Here is a 22,192-nt window from a genome sequence, read left to right on the forward strand (position 1 = left end):
ACTAGCCACGTTTCGTGGGGGTTGGGTTGGAAAAGGGGGCCGATGTACAGCCACCCACTGGTTCCGCTTGACTGTTTTTTGCCCAGATCACCATCAGTCCGTCCCTGTCCTCTTCATAATGTTTACGTACCCCATTAGTATGCAATGATCAAGCCCGATGGTGATAAGGGTGCGGTGGTTGCAATGCCATGGACCGTTGTCAATATGGGATTAACGGCTGATAATTTATGTTCCTATTAATTACGTACAGGTCAACGTTGTCAAATTCAATGTAAAATGCTGGCTTTCGGCTTGTTTGGCTTGACATTATAGGATCGCGTCCTTTCTGGCATTAATTCATAATAAAGCATATTATTTATGTGTTATCAAACTGAAATGGCTATTGCGTTATAAACTGTTTATACTATAAAAAATACAACAACAAAAACAATTTCAAAGATAAGGTTTAGTTTTTTTATGACAAAAAATGAAGAGGTTTAAATATGCTTTCACATAGTTTGACGATGGATTGTACAAAACATGATAGATATTTCTATAAACAAACGATCGTCACTCCCCCCCCCCCCCATCATGACGTCATAATGATGGTTACCGCCCCATCCAGTTGGGATTCAAACCACTGTTAAGTGGTGTTTGACATTGCGACATGTGCCGGGTATCACACCCACGTGAAAATCACTGCTCTTCGTATTTGTATATTTTGTATATTTATTTGTTTCATCACAATTTACAGTGTGACGGGAAGTCTCCTATAAAGCCTGTAAGGCTTAACAAAGTAGGAGACTCCCCAAAAAGAAAAAGAAAGAAAAACTTAAGAATAGAAAAAGAAAAGTTAATAGTAGCATCTACAATGATGAAATAATCGAATTGACTCTACTTGAAATTAATAATGTTAATAAGCAATCCTAACAATCTTTATAATGATCTTAATCGCAAACACACACAAGAATAAATCCATCAATAGTGAGAAATAATTACAGTTTGGAGATTCCTTTTGAATACAGAGTAAGAAGGCTTATTCTTAACATTATCCTGGAGATTATTCCACGTTTTTATAGCACGAATACGAGGGTTAAAAGAACTTAAAGTACTTCGTTGGGATAAAACATGTGCGTTATTACAATGGCGTGTTTGATGGTTGTGGATTAGTCTATTACTATATATAAAATCTTTAAAAGCCTCGGGTAGCAATCCATTCCATGCTTTATATGCAAATGTTGCAAGGCTGGACTCTTATGATATCATTTAGTTTTAATAAATTTAATCTTTTGTATAATGGGGTAGTATGATCACGTGGTGCAGCATGTGATATATGGCGGATAGCTCTCTTCTGGAGGGCACATAGGTGATTAAGATTTGTAGAATAGGTTCCTGACCAAATAGTCGTGCAATAAGTTAATTGGGGTAAAATCAGAGTTATATAGAGTGTTCTGAGTATATTTGGAGGTAAATAATGTTTTAATTTGCATATAATACCAGTGTTTCTAGCCACTCTGTTACAGACTGCTGATATGTGATCACGCCACGAAAGTTTATTGTCTATGTGTACACCCAAGAACTTAGTAGTGTTAACCCGATTAATAATTTTATCATTCATGGTAATATTGTGATCCCATCTGAATGAGTGACTAGCATTAAACACCATATAATTAGTATATCTCTGCAGGATTAATACCACCCAAATGTCTGGGAAATACCATGAATTCCAAACAATAATTTTAATATATAGATATATATATATATATATGAGTGATTTTATCTACAGTTCTTGTTAGAGCCCCCTAAGGTTTCCCTTAATGTACTATTTATCTGTGTTGATATATTTATTTTCTATCTTATTTCCTATCTATGCACACCTGTTGCTGGACATTCCGGAATATTCGCATCATATTACAGATATCAGTTAAATTTATAGCTTTTGATTCACGATTTCTGTTTCTCATCCAAGTATACCGTTCCACTTTTACCAGTTTTAGAGGGCTACCTATATATGAACAATCATAGAATAAACTTGACCAGGGACGGGTTTACCTTTGGGTTAGGGGAGGGGTGGTAGTAGTGGAGGACACGGTGCCCGACATAAACGTGGTTGTCCCAACTGAATGTGACACAACCAAGACAGGTATTTGTGTTGATACTTTATAATCTAGGTAAGCAGTTATAATGCAGTTTTATGCTCAATGGGGTATAAAAATCTCATTAATGATTTCGATCGATGTTTAAAATTTGCTATCGTACCTCACAAATAATAACCTAAAATGAAAACGTAACAAAACTAGTCTATTTACAGAGAGTGTTTTTTTTTCTTCACGAAAAGGTCAGTTTTTCATTTTGTCGTTGTATCTTATTGATGTTGTCTATACCCTTATATTGTGGCCACGTAAATCGGGGCCCTGTGCCCTGGTCCATTTGGTCTAATGGTTAATCTGACTTTCACTTGACAAAAGAGAAGAACTGACTGATATACCTTTGAACCACTGTCTGGTTATCTCATAAACACATGTTATGTCCATATATTAATATACCATTCTTGAAGTATCTATCGTCGTGTACAGTGTGTTACCAATTATTATCGAAAGAAGACCAACTGTATTCCACAACACATTCCCAAGAGTGCTTTAAACAACCAACCTTGTAGGACCATGGAACTCAAACACGTACACGTATAATCGAGTACTCTTAGTACGGTACTTATTCCCGTATACTCGTGGTATTGTACTCACACCACAAGTATACCGAATCTCTCAAAAAATGTGTTAAGATTATTAATTCTACCACTAAAAGTGGTTTTAATAACCATGAGCGAAAACATCATGAATTACGGAAACGAGGCATAGAAATGATAAAAATCGGAAATAATAGGTGGCCATATTTGGGATTTACTAGCATATCATTAAAGGAGAACGTTTTGAACCATTTTAAGAAAAGCCAGGTAAGATATAGAGCCCGGGCACAAATACAAGCAAACTTTTACATGGTCTCTATCAGCCCCCGTTCCTTTACATCGACACGCTGACCGTTTGTCTGAGAGGAACACTGCTTGCAGTAATAGTCGTCGCTCCATGAATCAAGTGGATGGGAGATTCAACCCATGTAGTGACATTTACGCTTAAAATCCTTTATAATTACACTCCGACCAGAACAAAGCCAGGATGGTATATGCGAATACTCCACGGAATACATTAACATGTATGCATACATTGCAAATGCCGAGTGACGGAAATTCTAATGGGTTATACTACTGGGCATTTTCATTTTCTTACCATCCCGAAATCTCTGTATCATCAATTCTGACATTTTATCAAATCAATTTAAATATTTTTTTTTTGGTCATCACGAGATGTGTTTATCATTTACACAATATTGTCATGGTGTACGCTGAAATAATATTCAAATATTATTAATCAGGTATACAAAAGAGACATTATTGTAATTTCAAGCAAATCACAAATTCTGAAAAATATCCATAAATTGCTACGTCAGCGAAGACATGCTATTAGCGTTTTGTTGAGATACGTAAGGTATATAAGTAACGATAAATCTTGTGTAGTTTTGGCTGACATTTCATATGGATATTTTGAGTGTTTTAACTTGACCTTATAGAGAGTACAGCCTTCTTTCGTCGGTTCTTTCATATATATATATCTTCCTGATAATATCCCGGTGCTACATTGTGCAGGGGCCCAATATAAATTGGTATATGTATATTACTACAAGGTTTTGAGAAATATTCACCGCCAATGTGGAAACGTTTAAAGTCCCAATTGTCTCCTATCGTTGGGTCATCTTTTGAACTTTGTTTTACAAAATAGGACAGTCAGTTAAACCCACGAGGGTATCAAACCTTTATAGAAACGACAAAACAGTAAAGTACAGGCAAAGCAACCATTGATTAATGTCCATGTTTCATATCTTAAAGGGATATTTTGTTGTCTGACAAGAGAAACGTACTGTTGAACACCTGATACCTCAATATCCTGTTCCTAACTCTAAATATAGTTCAAAATAAAATAAAACTGTTAGCAAACTGCTTATACCCCCCCCCCCCCCCATCTTCTTGTCTTCAAAGGCTAACTGACAAGTGGCACTTGTCATTTAGCCTTTGAAGAAGATCCTGCTAGGATCGAAACGTCAGGCCAACTTACTTTAACACTTTCTAAATATAGTTGTTTGAATGTAAATCTATTTGGTGTAAGCCGAGCCCAGCCTGTTTCTACAAAAAGTGAATCGGAGCATAGGTGATCCGTCATTATAGCTGATCTTCAAATGCATTTTTTTCTTGTTGTAATTTTTCATGTTGATTTATCCTTTTTTAGAATCATGATGCAATTTGGACTATTTGTGTAGCTGCCAATGGTATATCACATGTATTAACTTCTTTGTATCAATTTCAGTTTCTTTACTGTGATTCAGAAGGAATTTAAACATGATCAAGAAAAACTAAAATTGTTTTCAGTACGTACTATATTCATGATGGAGCCATTTACTCCCCTGTGACCGCTATACATGCGGATTAATGACGAATTTGATTTTTGAAATTTGATTAAAAAGTATCACATATTCCCACATAAGATGCTACGAGGACGAGGCGTTTGCCTAAAGATGCAGAATATTTTCCGCTATTCTTTAACCACCGCAATATCCCTTTAAAGATCATGTGTTTTAACATGTTAGTCAAGGTGTAGCCTACACCTATAGAGAGCATATGTAGGAGATAATTTCTTCGTGCAACGGACAAGTGGGACTTCGTAGGTATTTGACCTTGACTGTTCTGGGAGATGGATGCTTCAGTTCAACTTTTAATCTCTTCTTGAATTTAACTTGAAATAATTACAACTCAGCTTGGGGTGACCAGGTGCGATGGAGAAAAATAACTTTCAAGTATTTGAACACTAACAAATCGAAATATATAACGCATTAGGGTCATTGGAAGTGGTAATACTAATATTGGCATTGTGACCACCAGTATATATCTGGTCTATACTATACATCCAAGTGCCATATGGACACACGCCCAGGATGTGGGTATAAGTTACTCAATAACAGTGTTGAAGGGTAACATTTCTCAGCATGTTTTACAATGATCATATATATATATATATATATGAGCACTTAAAATAATAAAAGAAGTCGAATCAAATTAACAGCAATTATCTTTATGCTATTTTGTCAAAATTGTAACGAACAGCTTCCCTAAAGAACAAACAATAAACGGTTCCTTTTGAGATAAATCAGATGTGACTAAACACATTATGGTTATATATGCCGTAAAGCCAAAAAAGCACTGTATAGGCCCCTACAGTGGAAGGAACCTTGTTTATAACTATATCTCTAATGTGTGCTGTTGCATTGTTTGGGTTTTGAAAATACAGAAATATATGTGTTTTAGATTGTGTTGAAGTTTATTCAAGCTACAATGAATTGAGGCTACCATGTTTGACCCCCCCCCCCTCACCCTCTTCATGGTTCCATGTGACTGTTATTTGCGGCGAGACTGCATGGTCCAATGAGTGTGTTACAATATAGTGACACTCAATGACGTAGTTAAACTCTTGAGTTCTGTTGCAGGCAGATTGGTAGAAGAGGTCAACGGTCAGATCTTCAAAAACTTGTTGATTGACATTCCTAAACGATATGAAACATATAACAACAGAGCGATTAGAGAGGATAGTTTATTGATGTTTTGGGTATATGCCCTACCATATGTTAAACATAAGATGGCGATTACCGTGGAACCCATGTGGTGGTCACTTGTCTCACGTCAACAGAAGGGTGCATGTTGATAGCGTGAGAGGAACACGCATACAGAATCAGCAAAATAAATACAAATATCTCAAGATGACCCTCAAATTGTTTCGTAACTGGAAAACTCTAAATTAAAGGCATTGAGGACTCGCCCCAAACCATGTGCAGGACTCTGCAAAAAGTTAAACTTCCGTTGCTTGCAAATGACGTTTTCTTCTTGTCGCTACAAAATGCAGACAGTAATGAAACGTGATACCTTGTTATCTTTTATCTAGACCTGAGATGTCCATCGCTGCTATGTACACTGTGTTGTGGGTATTGACCGTAGCTGTATATATCAGCTGTACACTAGTGTCTAATTACCGATGGTAACAAGCTGTGTGTGTATTTTCTGGGATCGATGGTGGTGTCTAACACTTCTGTTACATCTCATTCGAAACTAGGTCAGATTACCGGCATGAGACGTTTCTTTGTGCGCGAGTCTTCACACCCTTTAAGGAAAGAAATCTTGACTTCACTTTTGCCACCACCCCCCTTTGATAGAAAAATAAATAAATAAGAGAAATCGTGTCACTATTGTTGCACACATTATTGTTTGATATGACCTGGATATGCTTTGTAATTCCATATAATGGGCATGTTACTTTACACAACTGCATAGGCGTAGGAGGCGGACGGGGGGGGGGGGGCTGCAGCCCCCAATCAAATATTATTGTGAAAGTTCTGGCAATTTGCTGAGAATTTTTCGGGCACCTACTGAAAGAAAAATAAATTGCAATGTGTTTTTCAATGGTTAAACTGATATTATTATTATCGTTATTATTGTAACGACTTCCCCAAAAATGGTAATTAGACGGCAAATGATTGTATGTAATTGGCATGCGATGTAATAACCGATGCATGCCTATATGATATGTACATTAGGATGTTGAAAGCGCCCGGAGCGCGCGAAAATTTGTGGTTATATTTTTCGGGCAAGTCGTTACAGCCCCCCCCCCCCAAAAAAAATCAAGTTGTGCTCCTACGCCTATGCACAACTGTGCAATGTAAACGATCATCTCACGTAGTTATATGTCGTAACCGAAAACGCCGAAACTTACAACATAGTAAAATGGAATAATATGGAATGCATGTTGCCAATATACTTTCAATGTCAAAACGTTTGGTAAAATTGTAGACGTTTTAATTATTTCCGCTGACTTAAAGAAAAGGAAACAATTTAAGACGATTTGATTACTTCGCTGTCTGGTCCAACAATTGATTAATGAATACCCCTCCCACATGATGTCCTGTGTAATATCTGTGTGAGTAACCTTTGAAGCATTACCCTGCCATACTATCCATAGGTGTGCATTTAACGCCGGGGTCCCTGATTGAACCCGACACAGAAAAAGAACAATATATCACCGTTTAGGTTATGGAAATTATTGGTTTACTCTTTGTAGTGCAATAGAACAATGCCATTCGGCAAGGTGTAGTTATAAGTACATATATAGTTATGTGAATCTGCAGTACGAAACAGCCAATACAAGCTAAAACAGTTCGGCTTAAAAAGGATCGCGACACTAGTTTGAAATAAGATGAAATATGATGAGAGGTGAGATGGGGGGGGGGGGGGGGAGTAGTGCAGGAGCCACAATAACGTCCAATTGGTGATTGAATTTTCACCTGTGCAAATTGTTGCAGTAAATATTATAAGCCATGCCCTACCTGTGCACCCCCCCCCCCCCGACCCATCCCCGGATTGCCGGCACCCACCCTTCTCTCAGATGTCAGGGATCATAGCTTATTTTGTCTCCCTTGTATCAACCAAATATGAAATAAAGTAAACGGACATGTGACAAACTGAGACATGAGAAAGAGAGACACATTTTATTTCATCAAATCTAAACATCTTGATCGTTCTGATCGTGACACGATTAAATTTACTAGCGTACAATCAATGATCATTTCGATTATGAATATATATATATATATATATATATATATATATATATATATACAATCAGCGTCCATAGCCTAGTGGTTAGGGTGTCCGCGTACAGAGCGGGAGGCCCGTGGTTCGAATCCCGGTGGAGGCTGAAAGTTTTTTCACTGTTCTTGATTTTCCAACTCATTACGATTTTCATTTATATATATTGCCTTTGTCGTTTACCTCCATTGCATTAACATAAAGTCTGTTCAAAGTATCTCTTTCGAGATCCGGCTTTAGGAATCACAAATGATTTTCGAGTTGGTTAGCATCATGTTTGATCTCTAGAGTAAGGCAAAATATGTCACCAAAAACAGAACTAGTATTGTTCGATACAGGTGACAAACGCCTACAGTGGAATTACGACCTTCCTTACCGGTTTCGAACCTCTGGACATACAATCAGCGTCCATAGCCTAGTGGTTAGGGTGTCCGCGTACAGAGCGGGAGGCCCGTGGTTCGAATCCCGGTGGAGGCTGAAAGTTTTTTTCACTGTTCTTGATTTTCCAACTCATTACGATTTTCATATATATATATATATATATATATACATACAAATACAAACACACATAAATATATATATATATATATAAATATATTCGCATAGATATATATATATATATACATATATATTTATGTGTGTTTGTATTTTTATTTGTATGTATATATATAGAGTAGACATTTACGTTTCTCTTATTCTGCTGCCATTTCAGATGCTTGTATATTCGAAGGAAATTCTTACGGGCTTGGCGATACGGTCCAAGATAACTGCAACACGTGGTAAGTATTTTCGCCATTATTTGCCTTAATGTGGAGGAATTCTGAGGTTTTGTTCAGGTTCTAATAAACATTTTAATTCACTCTGTTAAGATGATTATTGAACGTTAGAACGTTAAGAAGACACGGGTCCGAGAAATGAGCATCACCAGCAACGAATTTGGCAAGATATCCGATCAAATTTACTCTTTTTGATTTGGGCATTTTATCAGATGAAACTATTCTAAAACCCGGGAAAATTTAGTATTTTCTACAAATAGGCCTATTTTTCATCAAACAATGATGATGTCATCATTCGACGCAGGGTGTAGTTCCATGTATCGTTTGTAATTGTCTGTCTGTGTGAATGGGACTGTGTGTGCGTTAATGGCATTTAGATTGACAGTTTTCTTAAATCAGCCAAATTTTGTTCTGATTCCCTTTTTTATATAATTTAGCCATCGATTTATTTACAAAATTTCCCTTCAAAACGGGCTGCCACACAAACAAAAATTTGGGAGGAAAGTGACTAGTCACCCCTCCTCCACCTTCTTCAAATCGATCATATGATGATGCTGTGCAAATAAGGGAATACTCTGTATACAGACTCCGTGGTTATACTAACGCATGCCTGAATGTGAGGCCAACAGAATCACGTCACTACACTATATAGGCAAATATAAATAATACCTACACTATTTAATGTCGTAGTCAAATTTGAAGGGAAAAAAACACTCTCCATAAACGATTGTACGTAAAGAAATTTCGATCACGGAACCGATCGAAGTGAATATTAATATAGACTTTCATCACGTTATGGAATGCAACGGAGGAACCATGTTTTTAAAAAAGGGAGGGGGGTTAAAGCCGACTTCCGTGTAGGAGGAGGGGGTCGGTGCCCCCCCCCCACACTCCCATGCAAAAAATAGATGTAAAATGATGCATTATTAGGCTATAAATTAAGTCTATAATTACGTGCAAGGTTGTGCTAAATAACTACCTTAAGCTTTCGTAGGTTTTTAAACCGGTGGGGATACAACCCACACACCCTGGAATTGGTGGGGGAGGGGGGGGGGGGTATATGGTATACACATATATAGTTTGCGTATGATCCGGAAGTTACATAACGTAGTCTAGTTAGTGATATGAAATATAAACTGTCGTTTTGCTACCCAAACTCTCACCCAGTTGAAACAATGTTTTCTTTACTGTGGTGTTATTTCCCGCATCCAGAGCACTCGTGTTGTCAGTACGAGCAGTATGAATATCTTGTTTCTATCAGATCAAGGTATGGAACTGATTGTACTGACAATACCAGTGCTTTGAGAGCATGGTACTGGTGTACAGTTTAGAGAGGTATTAGCATTAGGAAATTGTCCCAATTGGCTGGAACTCTTCCAACTGTTTTAAATATTCATTTACAGTATAGTCTTTCTAACTTAAAGTAATTTTATATATAATGCAATTGTATATTGAATGCATTGACGGGATTAAAACCTTATCATGCTATGATTGTATCAATTAATTTGTATGTTTTGCCAATTTACGGGGTGCCCATGCAGCAGTCCAGTCGCTGTTGGTTCAAACCACGTTTAACAAAGTAGTTACATCAGAGTGCAAACATACCAATCTTGCACAGTTGACTTGTCAGGGCTGAGACTCTCGGGGGTCTTCAGGTCAACTTTATAAGGGAGGTCATATTTGATAAAAAAGTGCATACCCCTTGGAACGCAGGATAAGAGGGTCTAAATTACGTTACCACAAACATGCGTCTTGCGAAATGTTGAATGAAGAATATATGCGCGAAGTTTCAATTTCAAGTTGAGTACAAAGGCATAATGTCACGTGCGCTTAGATTGGAAGCGCAAAAAAAAGAGAGTATTTTTGTTGTAACATTCAACCTCCATTTATACAAACAAAATGTTTATTTTTAGTCTCATGTGGTGAAATAATTTTACAACAACGCATCTTTGATCACTGTCATTGTCATAAAATTGAAAAATGTTTAAGGTTTTGGAATGAACTTATCGTGACGCCAGTCACATGAAACAATGTACTTTCAACGAGTTATTATCTTAGTTATTATCTTGAGTTATTTCAATAAATTGTTAATAATTGGAACAATACCGTTCGAGGGAAGTGACCCGAAAGCTTATCATATGAAATTATACGTCGATGCACTTTTTCTCTCATGGTCACAGAAAATGTTTTCTTTACAACCAAAATAAAACATACATTCCTGTAGCTTTTATTTGTGGCCTGACTCCTAACTCCACGGTTTGTTCTAACGGTGTTAGAATGTTTCGTGCAATGTGAGAAATAACAGAGCAATGATTTTGATTTATCGGCGATGCTCTTGCATCTAAACAAGTGCTCTTACATCTTACAAGTGCTCTTACAAGTGCATCTTACAAGTGCATCTTACAAGTGCATCTTACAATTGCTCTTACACGGCAACAGTGCTCTTACATCTTACAAGTGCTCTTACAAGTGCATCTTACAAGTGCATCTTACAAGTGCATCTTACAAGTGCTCTTACACGGCAACAGTGCTCTTACATCTTACAAGTGCTCTTACAAGTGCATCTTACAAGTGCATCTTACAAGTGCTCTTACACGGCAACAGTGCTCTTACATCTTACAAGTGTATACGTGACGGTGCTAGATGTTGGAGACTTGGTTTGGATAGTACAGTTTTATTTAATGGTCACACATTTAGCTATACCTGCCTGCGTATATAAGGATCCTATATAATATATTTCAAGTTATAGATTTTCAGTATGGGACTTGGTTTCTGTTAGAAAAGTTTAGTCTCTCAACGCTAAATTTCCATGCTCGGATACATAGGAGGGGTAGGTGTAGGGGGGATTGGTAGAGGTTGTAGAGGTGTCTAGCATGCTCCTTCACCCCCCCCCCCCCACCCACCTTAACCTCAAACAAAATTTAAAAGTAGAGTTCCAATGTGCATTCTACAACGCTTCCTTTATGATCTAAACTAAATATGCCCTATAATACCCCAGTTTACGTTCCACCCCCCCCCCCCATTAACCGCCCCACTCCTTTTTGAATCCATTGATTCACCTGTGATCAGCAGCCCAATCAATATGATAATACAGCAATATTGGTAGCATGAGTATCTTTGTTCCTTGGTATTTACGAACGCATCAGCAGAAATTTACTCAAGAAACCGCAGCCATCTTTATGTAATGAGGCCAATAATCTGTCTCTGTTTGAAGCTGACCTTAATGTCAAATTGTGAATTCACAAGGACTCTACAGTTACTTAGCAAGGTGATGGACAACGCGCCGTGCTTCCCACTTTTACAAAATGTTACCTCTCTGTTCAACTTAATTTAATATATAAGACCCTACCTACCTACCTATAAATTTGAAATGAGCAGAGAAATATTTGGCTAAAACGAGGTTCGAACCATTGGCTGCAGCTTTGCGAGATCTGTGCCCTATCAAACATTGAGTTATCCAACTCTGATAGCTAATGACGACTTTTAAACAGCCATTTACCTGTTAGAGATGGGTTTCGGGGAGAGACGGGGAGGGGGGGGGAGAGTGGGTTGCATATAGAATCCACATTACCTTGTTTACCGTGCTCCAGGTACCTCGCCCCATATTTCATACACCACACAATCTCGCAGTTGCATAACATTTAGCAACAGTAATCAGTATTTCCTCAATTATTTTACCATGCTCAAATTGCAAAGTTTGACAAAACTTATCTCTCTCTTATTATTATTCAAAGACGATGTTACAGGGTTGCGCGTGCGTGTGAGTGGGAGGGGGCATAATGAAAAATTGATAACCCTTAATTGTTAATGACAGCACATGACTCTATTACATGCCGAGCTGAAAGTACCGATAGCATTCACCACTGCATCAAAATACTCATCTCCAATGCAGCTTTAACACATGATGACAGAAGCAGCGAGTTACCCGGTTGCAGCCTAACCAAGGAGTTTGGCACAGGTTAACCAACGGTAGTATTTACCCTGGTTTAACCCTTCCACGGACACGTCTAGGACAAACTGAGAAGGTGCCGAGAATGTCGCGATCGAAAGATCACTAAACAGTGGCACAGAATGGTGCCACTTAAAGATGGAACAATTTCAAGCAAACAATCAACGTGGATCATGCTGGCGTGTGAGGTCAAAACTAATACCCCATATGAGCCACTATATAGACGCTACCGCGATGATAATTTACGGCTGCGGTGTCTTGGATTCGCCAACGACTGTCGAGTTCATTGTTTCACGGTAGTGAACTTGACAGCAAGCGCCAGAAAATTAATATGTTCTTATCGGTCTATTATTGCGATACAGGGTTACATTTGTGCGTATATCCGTATGCCGTTTTCTAATATTAGCATATAATAGGATATAATACCTATCATTCTCACCTACGAAGGTATCTATACATTACCATTTATAGAAGTCGGTGAAACATTCAACAACGTGCTCTGTTGAAGTATATTCTGTATTTCATGTTGTTCATGACCGGCCAGCCTGTTGAATTGTGGAATAACAGAAGTCATTTTGGAGACATTAATGAGCTCCATACAGCCTACTATGTACAATCTCAATTCGCTAACCAGGCGGATAACACACAATAACATATGTGTAACCAGCCATGCTATGAAATTACCATATCCTGAATGACTTCGCACGTATCCCTCTGTACAATCAATGAAGAACGTAATTACAATACACGATGCATAGTCAACATGTGTGTTGTACCTGACACAATTCTCTGATGGTTGTAGTATACTCTATACCTGATATGTTACCTCACTGGCGTTCCATAGACACATTATTGCAATGGATATTATGCACGTACATTATGTCGGTCCGACTTGTACCAGTGGAAGATAGTATCGACGTTAATGAGTGGACCGCTAGGATACCGCCGCTTTGCCCGGGAAGCGTGTAATGGAGTGTTTGTGTCAAGGAGTATTTGTATGTGATTGCCCGTCAGACTTAAGTTATGGACAAGAGTATACAAGGCCAGCTCAGCGGCCAACTCGTCGGCTTAACGAGGTTTACCTAAACATGCAGGACCCCTTCCTGCTTAATTTAGAGGGATAGATAGTAGATATGATGGGGTTGGAAGGGGCTATAGATATTAAATATGAAAAGGTTGGGAAATTGATAGATATTAATTTGAGGGGTAGAGAAGGCGATAGATTATACATATGAGAGGGTACTGAAGGGGATAGATAATAAATATGAGGGGATGAGAATGGGCTAGATATTAAATATGAGGGGGTAGAGAAGGGCTAGATGTTAAATATGAGGGGGTAGAGAAGGGGATAGATATTAAATATAAGAGGGTAGTGAAGGGGATAGATACTAAATATGAGGGGGTAGTGAAGGGGATAGATACTAAATATGAGGGGGTTGATAGGGGCTAGATATTAAATATGAGAGAGTAGTGAAGGGGATAGATACTAAATATATGAGGGGGTTGGGAAATGGAATATATATTAAATATGAGTGGGTTGGGAAAGGGATAGATAATAATATGAGGGGGTATGGAAGGTGATGCTGAGGTATGATGCATTACTGTGACGTAATAACTAACCACTGGTCATATAAACAAAGTAGCAAGCAAAGGCCCAGGTGGCTGGTAAATTGGTAAAGTAGGGGTGTAGTAAGTGGGACGAGTGAAGGGTGAAGTAGCTCGAAAGCAGGGAAATATCATGCCTTGGGACCATGGCGGAGCATGTGGATGTTTACCATCAGTAAGAAAAAATGATAACGAAAAAGGAACATAGGCACTTGTGGCTCAGTAAACTATATATTATGAACGTTATAACGTCTGTTATGTCATTTTCATACAATTTATAGCTGTATCCTCTTTTTCTCTTTTTCTTTTTCAGTGTTTGTGAAGTCGACGAATTGTTTGGTGGTTTAGAGTTCCGTTGTACCACAGATATATGCGCAATTCAAAACCCCGAAGAAACTAACAACCAAGGAAAAGGGTAATGTTAAACTTGACCAAGTCTACTAACAGAAGTTTAATTTTGCATTGAGTTCGTAACTTTTGGTCATTACTGTTTCAAGCTATGAAATATTCTTCATTGGTTCAAATAGTTTTGATAACCCCCGATCTTAACAATCAAGGGATCTTAGTCTGAGGTTACAACCATACTTCTAAATTTGAGAGAGTTACCAGCCGCCTAATTCCATCTAGAAAATATTATTATACAAAAATATTATTTGACACTGCATTTTTTTTTTTTTAATTTTACATAATTGGGACATCTTGGAAACTTGTGGTTAGTCAACTTGAGGATTTCTGACACGAATTTTTTTTCAATGGACTTTATAATGTTAAAGATGGTTTTTTTCTGGTAGGTCATCACATTACCTAGCATAATTCGTGTGGGTTACAATCATGACAACGGTTATGGAAAATGTAACTTTAAAAATCCTCGTTTTCGTGGGAGGCGGTTTGGGGTGGAGGGGGGTTAGAACATCAGTTTAAATTGACAAGAGCGCCCCATATCGGTGACTTCTCGCTGGCTTTTCGCTTCCCCTCTTTCTCATATATCCACCATGATAGACGAGGGGGGATCAAAATGCTTGAGAACAGATCGAGGTAGTTCGCGCAAAATAACAACATGACGCCAAGCAGGCTTTTTACCGTAGTCCGAGTTGGCATCTGTCGACGGCGCCTAACGAAAGGCTCTCTGAATAGAGGGCGCGCGAACAAAAATGCTTTACGGTAGAACCCGCAAGGCGCTCACGCCCTCTTTCCGGCGAACAGTTTGTGAATAGTCTGACTGAAGAAGAAAGCGCCCTAGCTCTTCTGTTTCAAAAAATATATCAGAAAATGAAGTTTATATTTCTGTTCCTGTTACCGTGTTTTATGAATTATAGTATTCCATTATGAACCAATCTAGTTTTATCTATCTTCATTCAATTTAGAAACAAGTTATTTACTAAACCATACGGTATGTTGACATATTTTGGATTCACAAAAGTTTTCCAATAATATAAGCTATCCAATGTTATCTATAGTTAAACGGAACTATTACGTCCACCATTAGTCATAAAATGTGTATTTTGTTATTAAATATAGGGAAAGTGATATAGCTATTCAGTGTCAATTATGACATTAATTTTGACGTTATCAAACAAAATACTTTGATGCGTAAGAAGCTTGTTCCACTTGAGGTTTAATAATCATAAACGCTATTTGCATACAAATAATTCGGAACGTAAATAAAACAAGCAAGGGAAGTGGATGGGTGTGTCGGACCGAACGAGGAACAAGCATGAGGGGGGAGGGGGGGACGAACCCAGCATTTTTTATCGAAAAGGGGGGTCAAATATCCTATTCTTCTCTAGCTCTTTTTACTACTTCTGTTTTTTTAGTAAAGTGATAAATTATTTCATTGATTGTTTAACTCGTTTGGTGTAAATTAGTTTGAACCTTTGTTTGTTCTTTTGTTAATGGTTAATTACTCGCTGTGTAAACCACGACAGGGGTGGGGTGGGGTGGGGATGGGGCATAGCGTGCAACGAGACGAGTCGGGGAAGGGGTGGGTATATGCTGTAGTGAACCTAGCCACAATTTGGGATCTTTCAATTACCCTACCTAGTGACCATGTAATATAGTGTGAACAAATATGATAGCAATATTTCGTCTGTCAAGGCCACACTGACGTTGAACCTTTTTGTTTGTACAAGGCTGAGCCTGATTATCGAAGGATTTTGACATATTTTCTGTATTCAACTAGATGGAAGGCTGGTAACTATACTAAATTCTGGGGTAAAACCATAAAGGAGGCACGGTTGTACCGAACCGGTACCTTACAGCCACCAGGCGGTGTCGCACAACAGAACGAAGTCGATATCGACAAAGCCGAGGACCTTCTTCCAATGTTTGACGTCAGAGATAAATGGGGAGATCTGATTGGTGGAATACAGGACCAGGGTGATTGTGGTAGCTCATGGGCCGCATCAACAATAGGTAGGATATTTCACCCTCTTGGTTAGGTATATTGAAGTTTCAATCTTACTCCGCAGTAGATCATTAATTGCAATTTTAGTGAACGATATTACAAATGAAGAAATAAAGGAAAGTTGAAAGTTAAAATTTCGAATATGACCATCGAGCTTTCCCAGTTCTATATTAACCTTCTTGTCGGAATTTGGGACGTATTCCAGGTAGCATTGATTTGTTACATATACTAATGGGTAACGTCTATGGCAGTTCCGAGCGTTCGACAAACTTTAAAGCCAAGTTCCCACTGGGTTGCAATTAAGTTGCACGAGAATGGGATTGCACATTTAAACGTCAACGAACGAGATAAGCCAAACACTCTCTCACGTCTTAGTAATATCATCGTAGAGTATATATGCTTATTTCACGAAGATATTTGATCTCCCATCTCTAGTGTTTTATTTAGTACTCGTTAAATTCCGTGCATTGAAAAAAAGTAACAGATAATATCTGCAAATCACTGCGTACAAATAAATTCATGATCATTTTTTTTTTGGCACTTATATGTAGCATTCACTATTGACTTCACCAAATCAGTTATAACATATACAGTATATGCGTTACGTCGATTTATCAATAAAAGTATTTTGCAACTTTTGTGCATGTCGTGTTATACACGTAATATATTTCTTATTATAAACGCACGCGAGCGCCTGCGCAGTAGCGTGACAACTTAAGTTTTTTTTTTCTCCATTCATGACGGTTCCACATACATTCACGTATTAAAGCAATTTGTGTTCGTGTAATATAAGACGACAACAGGCTTTATCTGAGTATAAAAACTGTATTTCGATATGATAAACGTGTTCTTTCGTCTCCTTAAGACCATTCCCCAATCTTATGGCTGTTGATAGAATGTTTATAGGAAACTGTCGAATGAGTGAAAGGTCTTTGCGAATGTGGGTCGATTTGAAAATGTCCAACCAGACAAAGAAACAGCCTAAAAACCGCCTTAAATATCCAGGGGGGGGGGTGGACAGGTGTGTGACGTAATAAAATAATATAGATTCAGCAACAACCAAAAAGGGGGCGGCACAAAATTGTGAAATCTGACAATATCCTTAGAATGTTCCTGTCATGTTTAGAAATGGAAAAGCTATAAGTTTAATGTTATGGGATAATCATACTATAGGACAACGCTTTCGGTGTCACGTGGTCGTGGCGGATAACAAGGTCAGCTTGGCAAGACCTCGAAAGTTTCCGTTTTGTTATAATCTGATTTGTATTTGTGTGACTCAAAGGAAAATCTTCTTTGAATATCAAGGACACAAAGGAAAATCTTCTTTGAATATCAAGGACACAAAGTCATCTTCACTTCTGAAAGTTATAACAAAGTACTATACATCAGATGTTATTGCTTGTTTTTCTTTCCATTTTCAAATCTTTTCAAATATCTCTCATAAATACATAAGCAGAACTACAACATTCAATAGCTTATAATGTTCGTTTATGTATACGTGACCTTGACTGTCACTTTAAGAAACTTACTAACGTTTGGTATAACAACTGTATCGAACAATCATGATTTTTGTGGTCTGAAAGAGAAAAGAATAACAATTTTTGTTTCTGTTAAAGTTTTAAAAAAATCTTTTATTTTGTTTACGTTTTGTCAATCCTTCTTTTCATTGAGTTTCGTAGTATTCTATAAACTGTTCAAGGTTACAATAATGGATTTAATAACCATGGTGACAGCAACTTCCAAAACTGTCAAATTCATATTTTAATCTGATTATTATTATTGCTTTTTCTGTTTCTTATTATGAGATGCGGAATTAAAGTCTCAGTACGTGTTAGCCAAAACATTAAACTTCGACCTTTCCAGCTTACTGCAATAAAAGTTCAGTGAAAGTGACACCGTTCTATGCCATTTTCATATCAATATTCATTATTTTTATTGAGTTTTCTGTCGTTAAAAAGTTTGAGCTGAATAAAATTCGCCAGATTTATTAACGAGTCTGTAGATTCTACAAACTTTAATCAAATTTTGCAAGCCCCGCCCAACAGATCATGCGCCAATCAAATCTCTCTTTCTTGCTAACAACCGTTAGGCCTAGACTTACTTTTACTTTCGTGGCTAGCCTGTCTTTAGGTGCCTGCTCTTGTATCATTATATCGGTCTTACCGATGTAACTTGGAAAATTGTGTCATTTCCTTCCATTGCAATGAATAAATAGGTGTTTTCAGACGTTTCCTCCGTGGAATTGTAATAAGTGGATGATGCGAGTCTACGACTGCGTTGCAATCTTGATCGGGCCGCATGTGTAGACTATTTGTTTACATTTGTGTAATGAACATGCTGACATGGGTGGTCGTAGTGATTTTACGGTAAATCGTTCGCGCCATAAGGGCAACAGAAAATAAATGATGGTGACGCATATGAAGGAAGGGGAAATGGGCACAGAAGTCTGCAAGGTGGAGGAGGAGGTGGAGGAGGAGGTGGAGGAGGATGTGGAGGAGGAGGTGGAGAAGGAGAAGGTGGAGGAGGAGGTGGAGGAGGTGGAGAAGGAGGTGGGTGAGATGGAGGAGGAGGAGGAGGAGGTGAAGGAGGTGGAGAAGGAGGTGGATGAGGTGGAGAAGGAGGAGGTGGATGAGGTGGAGGAGGAGAAGGTGAAGGAGGAGGTGCAGGAGGTGGCGAAGGAGGTGGAGGAGATGGTTGAGGAGGTGGTGTAGGAGGTGGAGAAGGAGGTGGAGGAGGAGGTGGAAGAGGTGGAAGAGGTTGATGAGAGACACGTTCGGCCTGGCTATGGGCCTGTCGAACTTCCTGAAATTATCTGCGTTCAAAGGTCATATGAATAAACCTATAGAATGAGATCCATAGATGGATATCCCACCGTGAAAAACCTATATACTTGTTTAACATCTAGAGTGACTACTAGTCAATTGTCTTCTTTCTACAGCTCTTGCTTCAGATAGGTTAGCAATTCAATCAAGAGGAACCATAACCCAACGGCTTTCCATGCAACATTTACTTTCTTGCAATAGTCGAAACCAACGAGGGTGCGATGGCGGCTATACGGACAGGGCGTACTGGTTTCTACGAAAGAGAGGGTAAGTCAACGATAGAGAATAAAGGGTCTCATTATGGTTAGAAAAGAGAACAGAGAAATAAAAACATTCTGGTTGATAACAAACACTGCCTCGTTTTCCACTAATATTGTCAAAAAAATGGACACGTTTGTTCTCTTAAATCTTAAAACAATTAAACCAAAGAATAAAAAAAGGCAAATATACAATTCAGTTTTGATTCGTACATATTTTTTTTCTTTTTGGTTGTGTGCGTTAATAGTGTCGTCTCAGATGAATGCTATCCACTGAAAAGTGGCCAATCAGAAGACACTTCTATGGATAAATTAACATGCGAACTAGGTTACTTACAGTCTTATCCGTGTCCCAACGGTGACGTCACATCCGAACTTCAGAGGTCATCTCCGCCTTACAGGATTGGTATGAATGTGAGTATAACGTTCATAATGTACGAGACAATACAATCTTATGTATCGTTATTATGGTCATATAATATACATGCACATTGACACCTGTAAATTCCATATCATAACGTCATATACATACATGCACATTGACACATGTTAATACCATATCATAATGGCATATACATACATGCACATTGACACCTGATAATACCATATCATAACGTCATATATATATACATGCACATTGACACCTGATAATACCATATCATAACGTCATAAACATACATGCACATTGACACATGTTAATACCATATCATAAAGTCATATACATACATGCACATTGACACCTGATAATACCATATCATAACGTCATAAACATACATGCACATTGACACATGTTAATACCATATCATAACGTCATAAACATACATGCACATTGACACATGTTAATACCATATCATAAAGTCATATACATACATGCACATTGACACCTGTTAATACCATATCATAAAGTAATATGCATACATGCACATTGACACATGTTAATGCCATATAAACATATAGAGTACGGTAAGAATGTTATCTAGGAGAGCTGAAAGAAAGGTTATGGCGTTTTCAGGCTATGTTCTCCCTATATCGATACGACAAAATGTACGCTAGTATCTTCAGTACATAACTTACTACTGCGCGCTCCCTCTCCCCTGTTGCTGTCCGATACTACATTAAAGGAGGGGTGGGTTGTGGTGGTGGGGTGGGTGGGGTGTGGAGAGGGGTCATTCTAATGACAGTGGCATGTGCTAGATGCATAGGAAGCCTTATACCCATTATCATTTTAAGAAACTGATGGATATAAATATCATGGAAACAAAATATTTCAACAATACAGTACTTTGTCTGTCGGTATGTTTGTCTGTCTGTTAATCTCTTTGTGCACACGGGACCGAGGTAATGTTTGGAGTTGCTATTAGCTACATTATCATTGTTGTAATATTACATTACGTGCATTTGGGAAGTCAAGTATAGTTATAGAAGCCAAATATTAGTATAGCTGAACAGATGTCTAGCCAATATATAATATTTTTTCTTTTTTTAATCCTTTTCTTTCCCTTTAGCAAGAAGAAATTATGCTTGAAATTATGCGAAATGGCCCGGTGCAAGGTAAGCTGCTACTTTGCTACATTTAAGAATTATTTGTATAACATGTATCGATCTTCTATAGTTGTTTTAATCTAGGAACGTCAAATATGTGAATATACGTCTAGTATCATTTAAAGACGGGTTCGCGTAGAAGAAATCGGCGGCGCTATCACATTTCTAAAAGTTCAAAGACATAACAGATTCTTGAGAAACCTTTTTATGTGCTTTCCATCTGATGAGACTGTTGACAATAATGGAAATGGGGAGGGGAGGGGATAGGGTAGTCTGGAGGGATGGGTTATAGAGGACGAGGACAGTGGACAGAGGGGAAGGGGAGAGGAGGTGAACGAACAATGCTCCGATGAGGCGGCAAGAAGCCTTTTTTATTCGTCACTTCATGCTGTAATCTTTACATCGTTTATCCCTTATGCTTATGGTCAAATGATACCAAGTGTAAACTCTGCGTTGCTTGCCAATGGTGAGTTTTCCTCTGCTTGTGCCGTCATTAAACTTTCAAGCGAGGGTTGAGGAGGGGTTGATGAGGGCTAGAAAGGCAAATTATCATATGTAGAAAGCTCCTCTCTGAATGCTACGGTATACCGTACTGAAAAAAAGACTAACTTCGTTTTGCTATACTCGGCCATTTATTGGGAAACATGGTTACTGTTTCACTAAAACTCTCTTTTGTTGAAATTAACAGCTACTTTCCAAGTTAAGGATGACTTCTTCTCTTACGTCACCGGAGTCTACCAATACTCTGGATCTGATGGGTCAGAGATCGAGGGATTTCATTCTGTCAGAATCTTGGGATGGGGAAAAGAAATCTCCGAGGATGGAACAGAACTTCCTTATTGGGTAAGCTTACTTTTTCTTAAGGAAAAGTCGCCCAGGAAAGAACCTGGGCACGAAAACCAAACTACCAAAACGACTGATCCGCTCTCAGCCCCAGTCCCCTTGCATCGGGACTGTGACTGTGTGATCATCGTCAGGTGTGCATCACCATTCCCCTCGAAAGGGAACAGATAACACACATGATCTTAGCCAAAAGGCCGAGAAGCGGGTAAGCTTACTGTATAGGAGATATATCCTCTCTCAATTCACCCGGTACACATAGAGAACACAGCTACTGCTG

At 38.3% G+C, this 22,192-nt stretch overlaps 1 protein-coding gene across 2 annotated transcripts in view; it reads left to right on the top strand.

Annotated features, from left to right (window-relative positions):
- Positions 1-22,192, top strand: part of LOC139973491 (uncharacterized peptidase C1-like protein F26E4.3) — a 47,356-nt gene that overhangs the window by 18,860 nt on the left and 6,304 nt on the right. For both annotated transcript variants that reach the window (XM_071980221.1, XM_071980222.1), the window contains exons 3-9: positions 8,430-8,496; positions 14,361-14,462; positions 16,227-16,459; positions 19,390-19,540; positions 19,779-19,944; positions 21,036-21,081; positions 21,761-21,915. In XM_071980221.1, the coding sequence (XP_071836322.1) occupies positions 8,430-8,496; positions 14,361-14,462; positions 16,227-16,459; positions 19,390-19,540; positions 19,779-19,944; positions 21,036-21,081; positions 21,761-21,915 (920 nt within the window). The remainder of the gene's footprint in view (positions 1-8,429; positions 8,497-14,360; positions 14,463-16,226; positions 16,460-19,389; positions 19,541-19,778; positions 19,945-21,035; positions 21,082-21,760; positions 21,916-22,192) is intronic.

The sequence above is a fragment of the Apostichopus japonicus genome, chromosome 9 (assembly GCF_037975245.1).
Source record: "Apostichopus japonicus isolate 1M-3 chromosome 9, ASM3797524v1, whole genome shotgun sequence".
NCBI classification, from domain to species: Eukaryota; Metazoa; Echinodermata; class Holothuroidea; order Aspidochirotida; family Stichopodidae; genus Apostichopus; species Apostichopus japonicus.